Source organism: Cynara cardunculus (assembly GCF_001531365.2).
Source record: "Cynara cardunculus var. scolymus isolate 2C chromosome LG 3, CcrdV1, whole genome shotgun sequence".
Taxonomy (NCBI): Eukaryota; Viridiplantae; Streptophyta; class Magnoliopsida; order Asterales; family Asteraceae; genus Cynara; species Cynara cardunculus.
In genome coordinates, this window is record NC_037530.1 from 35023756 (window position 1) to 35038555 (window position 14800).

A 14800-nucleotide genomic window follows, 5' to 3' on the forward strand; every position below is an offset into this window, starting at 1 on the left:
CCCTCTCATAACTCTATGTCTTCTCCCCGTCCCCTAATGTGAAATACAAACTGATATTCACCATGAGTTATTAAAAGTTCTCTCATTCAATTGTTCTAAAAATCTCGGTCTCGCTCTCGATCTCTTGATTATTTACTCTTGGTGTAAATCGAATACATTTGTGGAGTCGTTTAAATATGTTGGATTTAAATATATTGGATTTTAAACTGTTGTACAATTTTGTCATCGATAAACTGTAATTGGAACCATAACTCTTATTTATTCAAATTGTATTAATATGTAAATACCAACTGTAACTTATATCATCGTTAAATCTGCTCTAATAAAACCAGTGAAACTTCAAAATCGTTAAAATTTACGGCTCCTGCTGCATTGTGCGGATACACAACTAGTGTAATTGGAAATCAAATTTGTACATGTCTAATTTTATTGTAAATTGATGATGAAAAATCAGTGTAATTTTTTATTATGCATAAAATCCTAAATTTATCAAGTATTATATCATATAGTTGAGTTTTGATGAGAATAAAAGTCATGATGAAAAGGGTAAGAAAGAATCTCCATATTTACATCAATCACAGAACCGACGATTAACACCAATGAGATACACTGAGATGAACCAGATTAATACATACGAGAAGCGTAATTTATGAAGTAAGGGTGAGATTAAAAGTATTTTCAAAATTAAGTTTGATCCAACGGTGAAACAATTACTTTACATAATATTCGGTATAAAATGATACATTTTTTTAAAAATAATATACAACTTAAATATTATACCTTTCTTCATTTAGCAACTCCATCAATTGATCCCTTTGTTGGAGTGACTTGTTTACTTATATCCAATTTTATATTTAAAATATTATTTATTATTTCATAATAGGATATACAGGGGTGTTAAGGAATTGTTTATTTGAAACAACTTATGTTTTTCTATAAAAATACTTATCAACTTATTATAAGTCAGAAGGGTTTAACTTATTCAAAAACTTCTTATTACCGGTTTGACACCAGTATAAGTTGTTTATCCGAACACTTAAAAGTGCTTATTATCGATGCCATACTGGAATAAGTCAACAAATTGTTTTTATAAACAATTCCAAACACCCCCATAGATTATAGTTCTAGACTCATCTATACTATATTATAAAACATTTGATAAAAACTTTTAAAAACTATTTTTTACGCATGAAGTACTGTATATTGATGCATATTACTTAAAATTCAAGATTACAAGTAAATTATGCATAAGTACAACTTATTAAAACTCCATGTCTGAATTCGTGTAACTAACTGCGGATAAACATAATCAAATACAGAATAAACATCTCATTTTAAAATATAAAAAATCTAAAATATAATTAGGATAATTATCGAGTTCTAACAGAATCATTATCTTTTTAAAAAATTTATTGTTGAGCCAAAAATGAATTATTTCATTATTTGACCTAAATTAAATTATAATAAAAAAATAAATTATATAAAAACAAGAACTTTTAAATAGTTAATTTGATATTTATATCGATATATTTTTTAAAAATTTTATGATGTCTTCAAATTTATTTTTATTCAAAAGTAAAAACATTGTTTTTCTCAAAACTACATAAACTGTGTTATATCAACAAAGACAAAAAATAAAACGAAACATTTAAAATAATTATGTATCTCGCTACATTACGCAAATACCTTATAGTATAATTAAAAAACAAAAAAGTCTAACCATATTTATATAGTTATGTGTCAATTTTTTAAAGGGTATATTCCTTTCTAAAACCATGGGCTGATACACACATTGTCATTTTTATAGGTTTCTTATTGTGAATTTCTACATCTCTTTATTTTAAACTGAATAGAATAAAGAACAACAGTATATACATACTTAACCAGTTAGCTGAATAACGGGTGACCATTCTTTCTCGATGGAATACAGATTGTCCACTTGGACTATAAGACCAGGACCTCTTCTGCATTCAAGTACAATGCACACCGACATATATGACTGTGTTAGGTGATTAGGTCATAATTTTCTTTCAGGAATAGCGAACATATATGAATGTAGCTGAAAATTGAGATTGTTTTGTATGATTTTGGTACAAAACAACTAATAACACAAGGGCATGAAGAAATGGAGGGAGCAGGGTTTGAAGAGGATGGCAAATGAACAAAAATGGTTAGGGGGTGTTTGTGGCGTGATTTAGGACCAAACTGCAATCTATATTGTATATGCGGTTCGAAGATTTTCCTAAACCGTAATGTATATGTCTCAAACTGTAAAAAAACTGCACTGTGAAATGCGATTCATGTGGTTTATACCTAACGCGTCTTCATATTCCATACAATAAAAAGTTCCGATATGTTCGAAATGTATAACTAAAAATAGTGTGAACAAATTAAGAGTTCCATAATTAATCTAAATACACTTAAGAAGTAAAAATCAAAATAATAGATGAATGAATTATATATTTGGTCCCTCGTGAATACTTCGTTTTTGGTTTTCGTCACTCGAAATCAAAAAGTTCGCTAGTAGTCCAAAAATCGTGTTTCGGAGCCCAAATAAGTCACTCCCACTAACACCGTTAAATGGGGATCCGTCAACTCTATCATGTGCCCTTCACATGAGGGGCATTTTCGCCTTTTCACTTAATTTTAATGTATTTTAGAAAAAATAAAATATATATTAATATTTTTATTATAAAAAATAATGAAAAATCAATGCGCCCCCACCCTCTCCCTGTGAATAAAAATATTAAATATTAATATAGATTTTATTTAGAAAAAATAAGATCTATATTAATGGACGATTTTTCTTTACCTGAATATCATTGCTCACTTTTCTGCTTCCGACCCTTCACGGACGCTTGAACCTTTGTCGCATTCGGTTGATTGTCGTCTCTTCTACTTTTGCACCGGTAGAGAATACAAGAAGCAAAAAAACTATCTTTTTAACGATAAAACTTCAATTGAGAATGGTTATCCAAACACTCGTTTCTTAGCGGAAGATTGTCATACGTAGGACATAATTTGATCATGCAAGTCTCCAATTCAAGCCCTTCACTTTCACTCTTAAGCACTTTAGACTCTTCACTACATAGCTTACACAACTTCCCCCCTTTTAACCATCTCATTTTATATGCGTTCCAAATACCCCCTAAAATGGGGTGTTACAAGTTTCTTCGTTGAAAATTGAAGGCAGATCCAGATTCAAATCGACAAGTATGGTTTCTTCTGCAACTCCACAAGTACGGTTTCTTCTGCAAATCCACGGGTATGGTTTCCAAGTCTGGTTCGAAGGCAGATCCAGATTCAAGTTCGTTGAAGCATCTGAATCATTGAGTATGAATTATGGTTTTTGTTTTCTTTTTCATTTAGATTTAGGTTTTGATTTAAGAACGTTCTTGAATATGAATATGGACAAATTTTTTTCAGTGTAAATCCGATTTTTATAATTGTTTTTTTTAATGCTTTGTATGAATGTTCTTGAGATGGTGGTGAGAATGAAGATGGGTAAAAAGACCAAATTGTCCCTCGTGTGAGGGGCATATGACATAGCCTCATCTAACGGTGTTAGTGGGAGGAACTTATTTGGGCTTCAAAACACGATTCTTAACACATCAGTGTACTCTATGATTTCAAGGGATGAAAACAAAAAATGAGATATTCATGAGGGACCAAATATGTAATTCACTCTTAATAAACAATAAATAATATATTAGTTATTTTTAATTAATTAATAATAATTTATTTTAAAAATATATAAAAAATGTGCCGGTGGAATTTGAACCATGGTTTGATAATTCAAAACCACAACTGCACCACAAATACGATTTGATAAAAATGTAAACCTCAAACAGAGATTTGTGCACTTCTAAAAATACTCCACATTTGAAGCATGGTTTGATAATTTCTCCTATAGGACTGGGTTTCGATGAGAAGATAATGTATAGTGAGAATGGTAAGAAGAGATCTCCACCTTGGATCAATCATAATCGAAGATCAACACTCATGACACGTGCCAGATCACATATAGCGTAATTCATGGGTGGCCAGGTGGGTAAAGTGATTAATGATGGAGATCTCTTCTTATACTTCTCACCTACTCTTTTTCTCACACCATCATTCGTCTTCAAACAAACTATTGTGGTTTAATTTCAATTTCCCACCATCACCAGGTCGTTAACTCCCACCGGCTCTCCAACCTTCTTATTTTAAACTCGTCTTCTTATACGATTCTTCATCGGATTGAGTTTCGGTAAAAAAAAATTGTGATCAAAATGATAAGAAGAAATCTTCACATTTAAATCAATCATAATTGAAGATCAATCCTTATAAGATACACCAAGATGTATCAGATTAAAGGGTCTTTTACCAAACACTTACCCGGTAAGTGTTTACCGGTAAAATTTAACACTATCATTTACTTACTGGATAAGATTTTAATCCACCAAAACGGTATCGTATGCAACAATTTACCCGGTAACCGCTTACTGTGGTAAAAATCATCACCCCCACTTACCGAGTAAGACTCTTGGTCCTTGTCTTGTTCTTATTAGGTAAGATTCTTGGTCGTATTCATCCGATAAAGTAATGTAACATGGTATTCACTTACCTGAATAAACGTTTGGTAAACTACCCCTAATTCATTTCTACAACATAATTAATAGATGGACATAAAAATAGAAAAATGATAAAAGGAAAAAAAAACTATTTTGGTTTATTTTCAAATTCCCACAATCACCCGCTCATCAACCCCCGCCGGCTCTCCGATCTCCCCTCTGCTCGATAATCGAGATCGACGACCGACGGCAGTTGCTACTCTCCCGGGAACCCACCACCGTACCCGGACTCCACCGATCTTTTGGTGTTAGTTAGTAGTGTATCCAGAGACGACCATTCTCTCTTATTTTTCAAGAAAACATTTACTCACACATCTTTGATGCTACAGGAGTTGTGAAATTATTTCGTTAGTTACTACTTAACTTGGAAATTTATTGGATCATGTGAATGTTTTTAATATTCGTCGAGTTTTATTGATTGTAACTTATAAGGCTACTTAATAATTTGTACCTGCAGCTGAAACCCTAGATTTGAATCGTTTGATTAAGAATTGCGAAATTGTGTATGTTTGTTTGTATTTTTATGAAGCTTGGTATGTAAATTGCTACTTTGTTATCCTAGGAACCATTGACTGTTTTGTATTCTGTGAGCCCGTTAAATTTAAATAGCATGCAGGTTCAGATTGCTTGTTTTGAAAAATTTGTCCGATGATTTCAACCATCTTTTTTTAGAAATCCTGGATTCATGAGTACATTAAGGCCTCCAATCGTATTTCCATAACCTTCAATGAAGACTTGAAACATTTCACAGGGCCATCCAAACGCAGGATTGTTTCACCCATGATGCCAAACAGTATATTGCAATAGTTGCCACCCCTTCGCTAGCGGATGTTAGATTTTACCTTATTATGGCATTTCAATACCACGAGTTCATGACAAACTGTCAATATCACAAGTATCTCAACAAAGGAAAATTGCAAAAAGCAGAAAATAAGTACTTCATTATGATGGAAATTCGATTAATCACAATTGTTTTCCATTTTGTCGGTACTAAAAGAATGCTAAATCAGTACATTGTATATACATCCTATTTTTGCACAGCAGATCACCAATAGCTAGTTTATTTCTTCTGTTCATGATTCTTACTCTTCCTGCACTTAGATTTTTTTAAATATTTTAATTAGGGACACACCCAGATTCAGAATCTTTATTTCTATAATCCCCACAAGATCAGTGCCCTCACTAACTAAAATTGGATGTTACATTTCATTGATCAGAGTTGAGCCTTTTCTTTCAACCTTATTGAAGCCTACCTTGTAACCATTGCCTAGATTCTCCCATAACCTGGCAACTTTACTGTTTTATTGGCTGCAAGATCCAAATAGGATGATATCTCTGTTCACTTAACATTTCCAGCAAGAAGCAGCAACAATGGGCTTTGATTTCCAACCGAGAACCAATGAACCCTTTTCTTCCACGATGGTATAACCTTCACAAATCTCAAGCTTTGCAAGCCATTGCTTTGCCTGAGCCATCAACTTAACTGGCGTGGCCTGAAATCCTGCCCGACTCATCCTCCTCCGCCATTGGTCCACCCTTTCATGCCTTTCCACCCTGTTAGGCCCTTCACAACTGACAATATTTTTTATTTCTTCTGCAAAGTAAAACTGTTCAATTTTTGCTCTTCTAGTGTCATATTTAGGTAGCATAGCATCAAGGGCATCAAAAATGGCTGAGTAATAATGCAGTGCTTCCATAAACCTCCCAAGGAAAAAGGGCCCATTATGGCTTGAATCCTGCTCAACAAGAACTAAAACCTTTGGGGACAGTTCATGGATTATTTGTAGAACCGAGTTTAAAGCACCCCGGCTCTCTTTCACCACACAGTGAAGTTGGAGAATGCTGTTTACCACTAGGACTTCGTTCTCATAGGTCTTAATGTCTTCTGGCTTAAGGGTTTCCAAGCTACTTTCCACAAAAGAAATTTCCATCTTTATGCCCAGTTCTTGGGCATATGCCTCCAGCTCATCACCGATGATATGGAACCTGTTAACACAAGGTCCAACTGCAGTGATCCTAAGGAGGCGTAGAGCCTGTCCAGGATGGTTAGCCAGGCTCTCTATCAATGCACGCCACTGGTGTCCATGTGGCAAACCAAGGGTCATCCCAAGGTCCACCACATGAACAAAACTCTCTCCCTCAAAGGCTTCCAATATTGTGAAGTTGGCAACAAAGTGACCAAACTGAATGTGGGGGCAAACTTCATAAACCAGGTGTAAAGCCTCTTCCTTTTTCTCTGATGCAACGACATTTAGGCTCGTTGCTGGGATCGCCAGCCCAACTGCCCCAAGTGGTTGCACCAGGGCTAGTCGGTCTGTGAGCCCCTGCATAAAGCATGATGCCACCCTCTGGAACGATGAACCAAAAACAAGTGCATTGGCTCGAAGCTCGGCTAATAAAGTCGTAGCATGTGCTTTATCACGGCAAGCAACAGCCTCAGCACATGAGATTAGTAGCTGGACGAGATGCATCCCATCTACATTTCCCTCATTTTCTACTGGCCTATTTTCCAAGATCCCATTCTCAATGGCCTCGGCAGCTAGGTACCTTTGTGTGTAAGTCCAGATATGGTCCCGGAATCGGAGCTTAGGGAAGCTATTGGAACTGCTACTGCGATGGATGGTGACATTTACTCCATCTAACAAACTGCTGTTACCCGCACTGGTTTCAGGCATGCTCACAGTTCTTTTCATCTTTTTGTGGCCAAAGGGTATGTTGAACAAGCCAGGAAGCTGCCAATGGGACGCGGGATTGTCCAAAACAGATAAGTAACATTGAGTATAGAAGGGAGAGATTGAGTGATCTTGACCAAGGTCTGCTTCATTAGTAGTGATATGTGCCTGAACGTCATCCTCATCTTCATCATGGGCATACAATGGATTTTCCAAGAAACCAGGAGTACCCACTTGAAGAGATGATTCCAATGACACCCACCTTTCTGCTTTTCTCTTTGTACCACCCAATTTGAATCTTGGATCAACTCCATTGACACCTACTTTGAGATGATTCCATCTTTGGTCACTATAGAGTGGGTGTCCCATAAAAAGATGAGCCATTTCGATCTCTTATCAAGCTATTTTTTAGAATTTGTGTTGAAGTGCTGAAGAGCTTCAATAAGGTTCCCCATAGGCAACGTGAAGCGAGCTTATATAGAACTATTGGCTTTGTTCTTGTTCATTGGAGAAATTTTCAATGATTGAGTGCATCTTCTTAAATGCCAAATGTTTTTCCAATAATATATGATAAATTTTAACTTTAGCTCCTTGTCTTTTGAGAAAATAAATGTCCTTGCTTGTGCAATCCTAAGATGTGTGGGCCCAGGAAGTATTTAAGGTATAAACTAAGCATCAACATTTTTCCAACTTTGTTGGTTAGCCGCTAACAGTTCAGTGATCCATATATCTTAACATACTTGCACCTTGTGTATTAAGTGTTGTACACAGTGTTAGAAATGACTACCTTTGAGCTGCCTGTTATTGATGGTTTTGTCTCTGGTAAAATTTAACCTCCTTGGCCAAGATCAATTTGCTGCCTGTAATTTTTGTTTCTGGTGAACTTAACTTCCTCTGTCAGGATCAATTTGCTGGTAATAACAACACAACCATTTAAGTCGTAAACAGCTGTGATTTTTATGCTATCCAAATCAGATGTGAACTGTTCTAAAGGTTACCATAGAGGAAACTCAATTTATTATAACATAATTACCTATCATTTTGAACATATTGCCATTTTAGTCACAAAGTGCTTTACTTTTTGGGTGTTATAGGTTTGCTTATTGTACAGATCTTGCCTAAAAATGTTGAACAAACAGGCTATGCTTTGGAGGCTTTGAGATGCTATAATCATCTGGTTTTGGCATGATGGGATCCTGTGGATTATCTAGGAACAAGTGCTTCAGTTGAATCGAAGGATTCTTGTGTGGAAAAAAGGAAATAAAAGGTCAGGTTTCTTTATTTTATCCATATATAATCTCTTAGTATCAGGATTGCTTATGTAGCCATGATTGATTAGCTTCAGGCTGCTGGTTGTATAGTTTTTGTTGCAAAAGTGGCTTGACCTGAAACTGACAAGAAGCCTGAAAAACTTGTCTAAGAATTATGCCCAAAATAGGTCAAGCACTTACAAAGGAAAATAAAAAAATGCATAATTTTACTTGCCATAATTAGTTTAATCAATGAGAAAACCAGTCCCAGGTCTTAAGTAGCTAAGCATAAGCAGAGGACATTCTCCAAAATGCTAGGGACAAAATCTGAAGGTTATTAACTCTTTCAATCCTTTTTATGCAGTTCTTGTTTGCCAATGTATTAGGTCCCTCCATTTTGAAAGAGTCCACGTCTTACTTTAAAAGTGCAATTAGACTACTTGTCAGCGTTGAAACCTATGTTGCAAGGACACGTATGCGGGGCGTGAATACTGGAGTGAAAGATTCTAAACAATTGAAGGGGAGTGCTTTTATATATGTGTATATATAAAAGAAAGAATTGATAAATTTAGTATAATGAATAAAATTCATAAATTCCACACCTATATACAATTCGTTATGGATGTGTGTTAGGAAGATAAAAAATCCCTAATTCTATCTACGTCTAATGCCGCCTTGGTGAGTGAAAGGTTGAGAAATAACCAAATGCATATCGACAAAAGGCATTGTTGAGCATTAGGACCCCTATCTATGTAAACAAGAATCATCTTTCAGGTGCTTTCTGCTTGGCTGTATCTATTTTGCCACTCAACACTGCACCTTTATTTTGTTCATGAAGAGATGGTATTTATAATAATGAAATAAACATTTTCCCACAAATCCTGGAAAAACTCTTATAAACTACCCTTTGTACTTTTAAAATCATAGCTTTCCTATAATATTTATTGACCGAGGGAGTATTTTCCATCACAAGCTCTTATACTCTATCTTTGTTTGACAAGTTTAATAAAATGGACATACATTTGCAATCTAATGCTCTATCTTTGTTTGAGAAAGTTTGTAATAGTTTTTATTTTGTGATGCTTCATATTTATCATAAATGCTTTTGCAGAAATTAAGCCAATGTTATCTATTTTCATACTATCAGATGATATATTTTTTTTACAAGGTGGGATTGACATCTTCGTTCCCGTACCCCACATAACTCATGCAATGCACCCCTCCACATAAACCGGACAAACATCCCCTTTCACGAAGAGAGTGTGTGCATTTACAAGTACTGAGGATACTACATGATCTTTATTATTGAACTGTCATTTTTAGAATTTAACAAATAACAACTATATCAATTATATATAAATAATTTTGATGGAAATGGAAGCAATTGATGACGAGTATTCTAACGACTATTTCTTTAAACAATAATGTGAAAAGAAGTTGTTGATTTTTTTTTTTTTAATAATATCCGTTTCTTGTTTATCAAAATCAATGGAATGCTGCCAAGACTCTTGACTTGTTCTCATACTATCTTTTTTCTTTTTCCCTTTTTATCATCTTGATAGAGATAGATGCCAAGGTTTGAAACCTTGTACCCTGTAAACAAGAAAACATTCCAATATTTGGAAAATTAGACTTCCATTTTATAAACTGGTTAGCTGATTCTGGTGAACCAAGGTTTATGGGTTTAGCCATGGTCAAGAATATTAGCTTTGCCATCAAACATTTTGGTTCGGTTATGTGATAGTTTGCTCATCCTTACTTCTAATGCATAAGAGGTCATGGATTCAAATACCCACTTTGCTTGTCTTCTCTAGTTAAGAACAATAGACTTTGTATGCATTCTTTGTATTTTGTAAAAGGAACTTTAGTCCCACGGCCACGGGTTGATTAATTACTCAAATTTAGAACCCTTACCATATTCTTGCGTTATTTAGGAGAGTAACTTTTTGATTAATTTTTTTAATGCATGAACTTCTGACACTTTTTGAGGCATTCTTGGGTTAGGAACTGTTAGGCATATACGTTCTTAAGTTTGTCAGAAAGTCGTGCATCTAAAGTAAATATGTCAAAAAGTTATTCTCCTAATCCGTTTGTTCCATCAATACTATTATAAAGCTGTTCCATTTTGCAAGAAGGTTGTTGCTTGTGACTCAAAAGAGTGATATTTGGGTCATAGACTCATAGTGGGATAAACTTATTGGTTTCTTCAAGTTCTTGTCCCCATCACTTCTTTCTGTTATTTGCATGCTTGTGGTTTGAGTTTATGGAATGGAAAAATTTGGCAAGTTTTCTTCAATATTTAATAGAGAATCATATAAAAGATGGCAAACATAGATGAAATGCAATATTGTTTCCCTACGTGCAACACAATAAAATGTTTCAGTTTTTTATTTTACCCGTTTTGGTTCTGTGAGCAGTAGGACATATTATTCTCAGCATTGTTGTCGTGTTGGTCTGGAAACGAATAATACGGTCGTTTTCTTCCTTTGATCTTGGCATTTTCTGTATGTAGTATCTCTAGTGCCACCACCCATCGTCCTCAGTTTTTGGCAGGGAGGTCATGGCCATTTCCATCAGTCGGCTGCCACAAGGTTGAATCAGTCTGATTCCACATTTTTGGACTCTTAGATCACTTGGTGTAGTGAAGATGGTACTGAGGTAACCCTTTAAGGGTAGATCAAGATCAACCAATAATAACTTGTGTACCGGAACCGGTTCAAGTCCCCTCAGGGCCAGTGGGCCACAGAAGGTTTGCCGTTACCCTCTCTGTTAACTTCAGGGTCCAATGAAATTAGTCAAGGTATGCATAAGCTCGCACACCCGCAGTTATAAAAAAAGAAAAGATGGTATTGTGGTTGTAGTTGGAATTTTGCACTCAAATTACCCAAACACAAACTAGTTTCCATAATTCCATGGCCTCAGGAATTGGACTTGAAGGCCCATCAAAATGCAATAAGATTTGGAAGTTGGGCCTATAAGACACTTGTAATTAGAGATGGCCAATAACCGGTCCCGGGCCGGTCCCAATCGGTCCTCACCATTCTCATAACCGGCCATAACCGGTCCCGGCGTAACCGGTCCCGGTCTCGGTCCTGGTCCCGGTCGAAAATGATAGGACCGCTATAGGTACTTTATAACCGGTTATAGGCCGCCGGTCCCGGTCCCGGTCCCAACCGGTCCCAACCGGTCCTTCATTAAAAAAATAAGATTTTTTATTTTATTTTTTTAATGATATATATTTTTAATACATTATAAAATTTACAATTGGGTCACTCAAATACACTTTAAAAATGCGTTTTAATATAATTAAAATTACGTATTCTTATAAAAATACATTATAAAATTATTTAAAAATATATTTATTTATAAAATTAATTGAATTTTTGGGCCGGGCCGGGCCGATCCATAGTCGGTCCCATAACCGGTCCCGGTCCCGGTCCCGGTCCCACGAAACTACCAAAAACCTTAACCGGTCCCGGTTTTCGGTCCCATAACCGGTCCTTACCGGTCCCGGTCCCGGGCCTTTCCTTTGTCAGTCCCGGTCCCGGTCCCGGTCCTCTGGCGGTCCCGAGCTGGGCCGGGCCCATTTGGCCATCTCTACTTGTAATTAAGGTAGCCATGGTAAATTGGTAATGTACCAATAAGTTAGTAGGTGGGTACCAATAAGTTAGTAGGTGTGCATGGTATTATCTATAACTTAAGGTATCCATGGTAATGTACCAATAAGCCATATATTATATGCAACTTTTATGGCATGCATTATAAGTTAGTAGGTCTGTACCAATACAAACATGTAACGGGATGTAAAATTTTATTGTAAAATCAGAATGAAAACTTAATGCAATTAATTCTTCACTAAAATCCAAAATTTATGTAGTAAATTAGCGTATTATTATGTATTTGAAGTTTTGAATATGTTTATCGGTTGGTTATTAGTTAGTTTTATGGAGTTCAAACGAGAAGTTCTAATAAGTTGTATGTATGCAGTAATAATTCATAAACTTGCGATAAATTTCTCAGCCATCGGTACAAAGACGGGTAACATGTGATGAAAGCTAGCAAGAAAGTAGCCGAAGAAATTGTATCTTGAAAGGATCATAGATATGAAGAGGGATTACAGGCAATGCATGCGAGCAACAGAATAGCGGAAGAAAAGCCATCATCTTCAATATAACCGGTACTTCTCTTGAACTTGGGTGTGTTGCTTTTGTTACATTGCATTACTATCTGTTTTCGATAGTTTTGACTTTTCTGATTTTGACTCTTCTTCCATTGTTGCTGCCTGTTCTTCATCCCTCCCTCCACCTTTGAGACCATCTTTCCAGCAATAGAAAAGAAGCACCAAAACCTGTGTTTGAAATTGAAAAAGATCTGTGTGATTGTGCATAAAAAACAACCATATAATGGACCTTCTTATATAGTCATTCTAAAGAAGTAAATACCCTTGCTTTGGATGTCATTTTACTTTAATACCCTTTTGGACCACCACCCTGTAGAATTGTCCCTTTTTTGTCTTTACCCTTTTGTTTTTTCTAACACTTGGCACAAGTATCATCATTTAGAAGAGACATTCACACAATATTAAGCCATATGGGTGAAGGTCTTTTTGGTCAATTTAACCCCCGGCCCTTTCCATTTTATGAATTAGTCAATAAATAGGGTAGAAACAATTTTACACATATTTATTAAAATTTTACCCGAAAAACATGTTAGGTGTTGGATCCTTTATGCACATTTATGTTGTCAGAAAACATATATTTGTAAGTATTCATGTTATAATAAGCATTATTCATAATGAATACTTTGGTTCTTGATAAACAACAGAAGAATTTAGGTTTTAATTAGAGAGGGTGTGATTAATTAATTATATAAAATAAAATAAAATAGAAATAGAAATAGAAAGGTGTTATTGAACATTGTGTGATGAAAAAGGGGTGTGAGTAGTTGCTTTTTAACAGTTTCAACTACCAGCTACATATTTGAATGTTTATCCCACCAAAATTGAATGAAGAGGGAAAAAGCATGATAAACTGATAAAAAAGGGAAGACAACGAATCATGACACTTGTTTACTCCTTCCATTTCAAAATTTATGCCAATCTTTATAAATTTCAAAAACATTTCTAAAAAACAAAGTCTTAAGATATGTTTATAAACGATCTGGCTCATAAATACACTTACAAATGCAACAAATAAACTCATACATATTCTTCATTTTTGGTGAGATTTGAACCATTGACCTAGGAGGACAAAGACTACGATACCGTTACGGCAAAGACCATTTGGTAAGAAAATTACAAGCATTTGTATTATACAAGAGACATATATAAGAAGGCATAGTTATCCCTTGCATTCTTCATATATGTAATGTTTTCATATGTAATGGTCCTATCCAATCTGGGTTCATGTCTGATTAAAAAAAAAGATACCGTTGTGAAAAAAGACTAGCGGTTCACATCGTCCAGATTAATGACATTATAGGTCGATCTTTATTTGATTTAGTCTGGTGTTTTAGATTTGATCCAAATACCTGTCTTGTAATTTTTATTAAGTAGGATGCATGCAAGTATGGAAATATGTTTTTATCATGGAGTAGGGAGTAACAACCATTTATTTTGTTCAAGATATATTTGTTGGATGCTTTTGGTAATGGTAGGTGTTTGAAACAGTTTGAGCATTCCTCAATCAATTTTATAGGGTTTTTGAAGTTAATAGTCAAAGACAAATTCTTCTATAATCATAAATGACTTTGAACCGATAATTTCTGAGAAACAAATACAAAATTTTGGTGACTGAAGTATCTTTAATGTTAAAGTTATTTGTTGTTATATAATGGTATGATTTGATTTTATTAATGATAAACATGATTGATGTATCATGGTGGTATGAATAAACCATAATATGCAATTAAAAAACAAGAAAATTGAAAAACAAATAAACTTAATATACTATACATATTGTTACACACCATTTATCTATATCTATATTATAAAGTATTTGACAAAAATTCTTACAAACTATTTTTTATACATGAAGTGTTGTTTATTGATGCATATTACTTAAAGTTTAAGATTACAAGTAAATAATGCATAAGTACAACTTATTAAAAGCTTAATGCTTGAATTCGTGTAACTAACTGTAGATAAATATAATCAAATATAGGATAAATATTTCATTTTTAATATAAAAATTTTAAAATATAATTAAGCTAATCATTATGTTTCTAACTGAATACTTAATTATTATCTTTATAAAAAATTATATTA

The 14800-nt window shown here is 34.6% G+C and overlaps 1 protein-coding gene across 1 annotated transcript; it reads right to left on the reverse strand.

The window, feature by feature from the left end:
- Window positions 1–5956: 5956 nt before the first annotated feature.
- Window positions 5957–7669, reverse strand: LOC112508488 (DELLA protein GAI-like). Its single transcript, XM_025113117.1, has one exon. It carries the CDS (start codon window positions 7667–7669, stop codon window positions 5957–5959), a length of 1713 nt encoding a protein of 570 aa, XP_024968885.1.
- Between the last annotated feature and the right edge of the window lie 7131 nt (window positions 7670–14800).

What these genes read in the sequence shown, in the direction of transcription:
- LOC112508488 (XM_025113117.1), bottom strand. Translation starts at nt 7,669, where the DNA reads ATGGCTCATCTTTTTATGGGACACCCACTCTATAGTGACCAAAGATGG.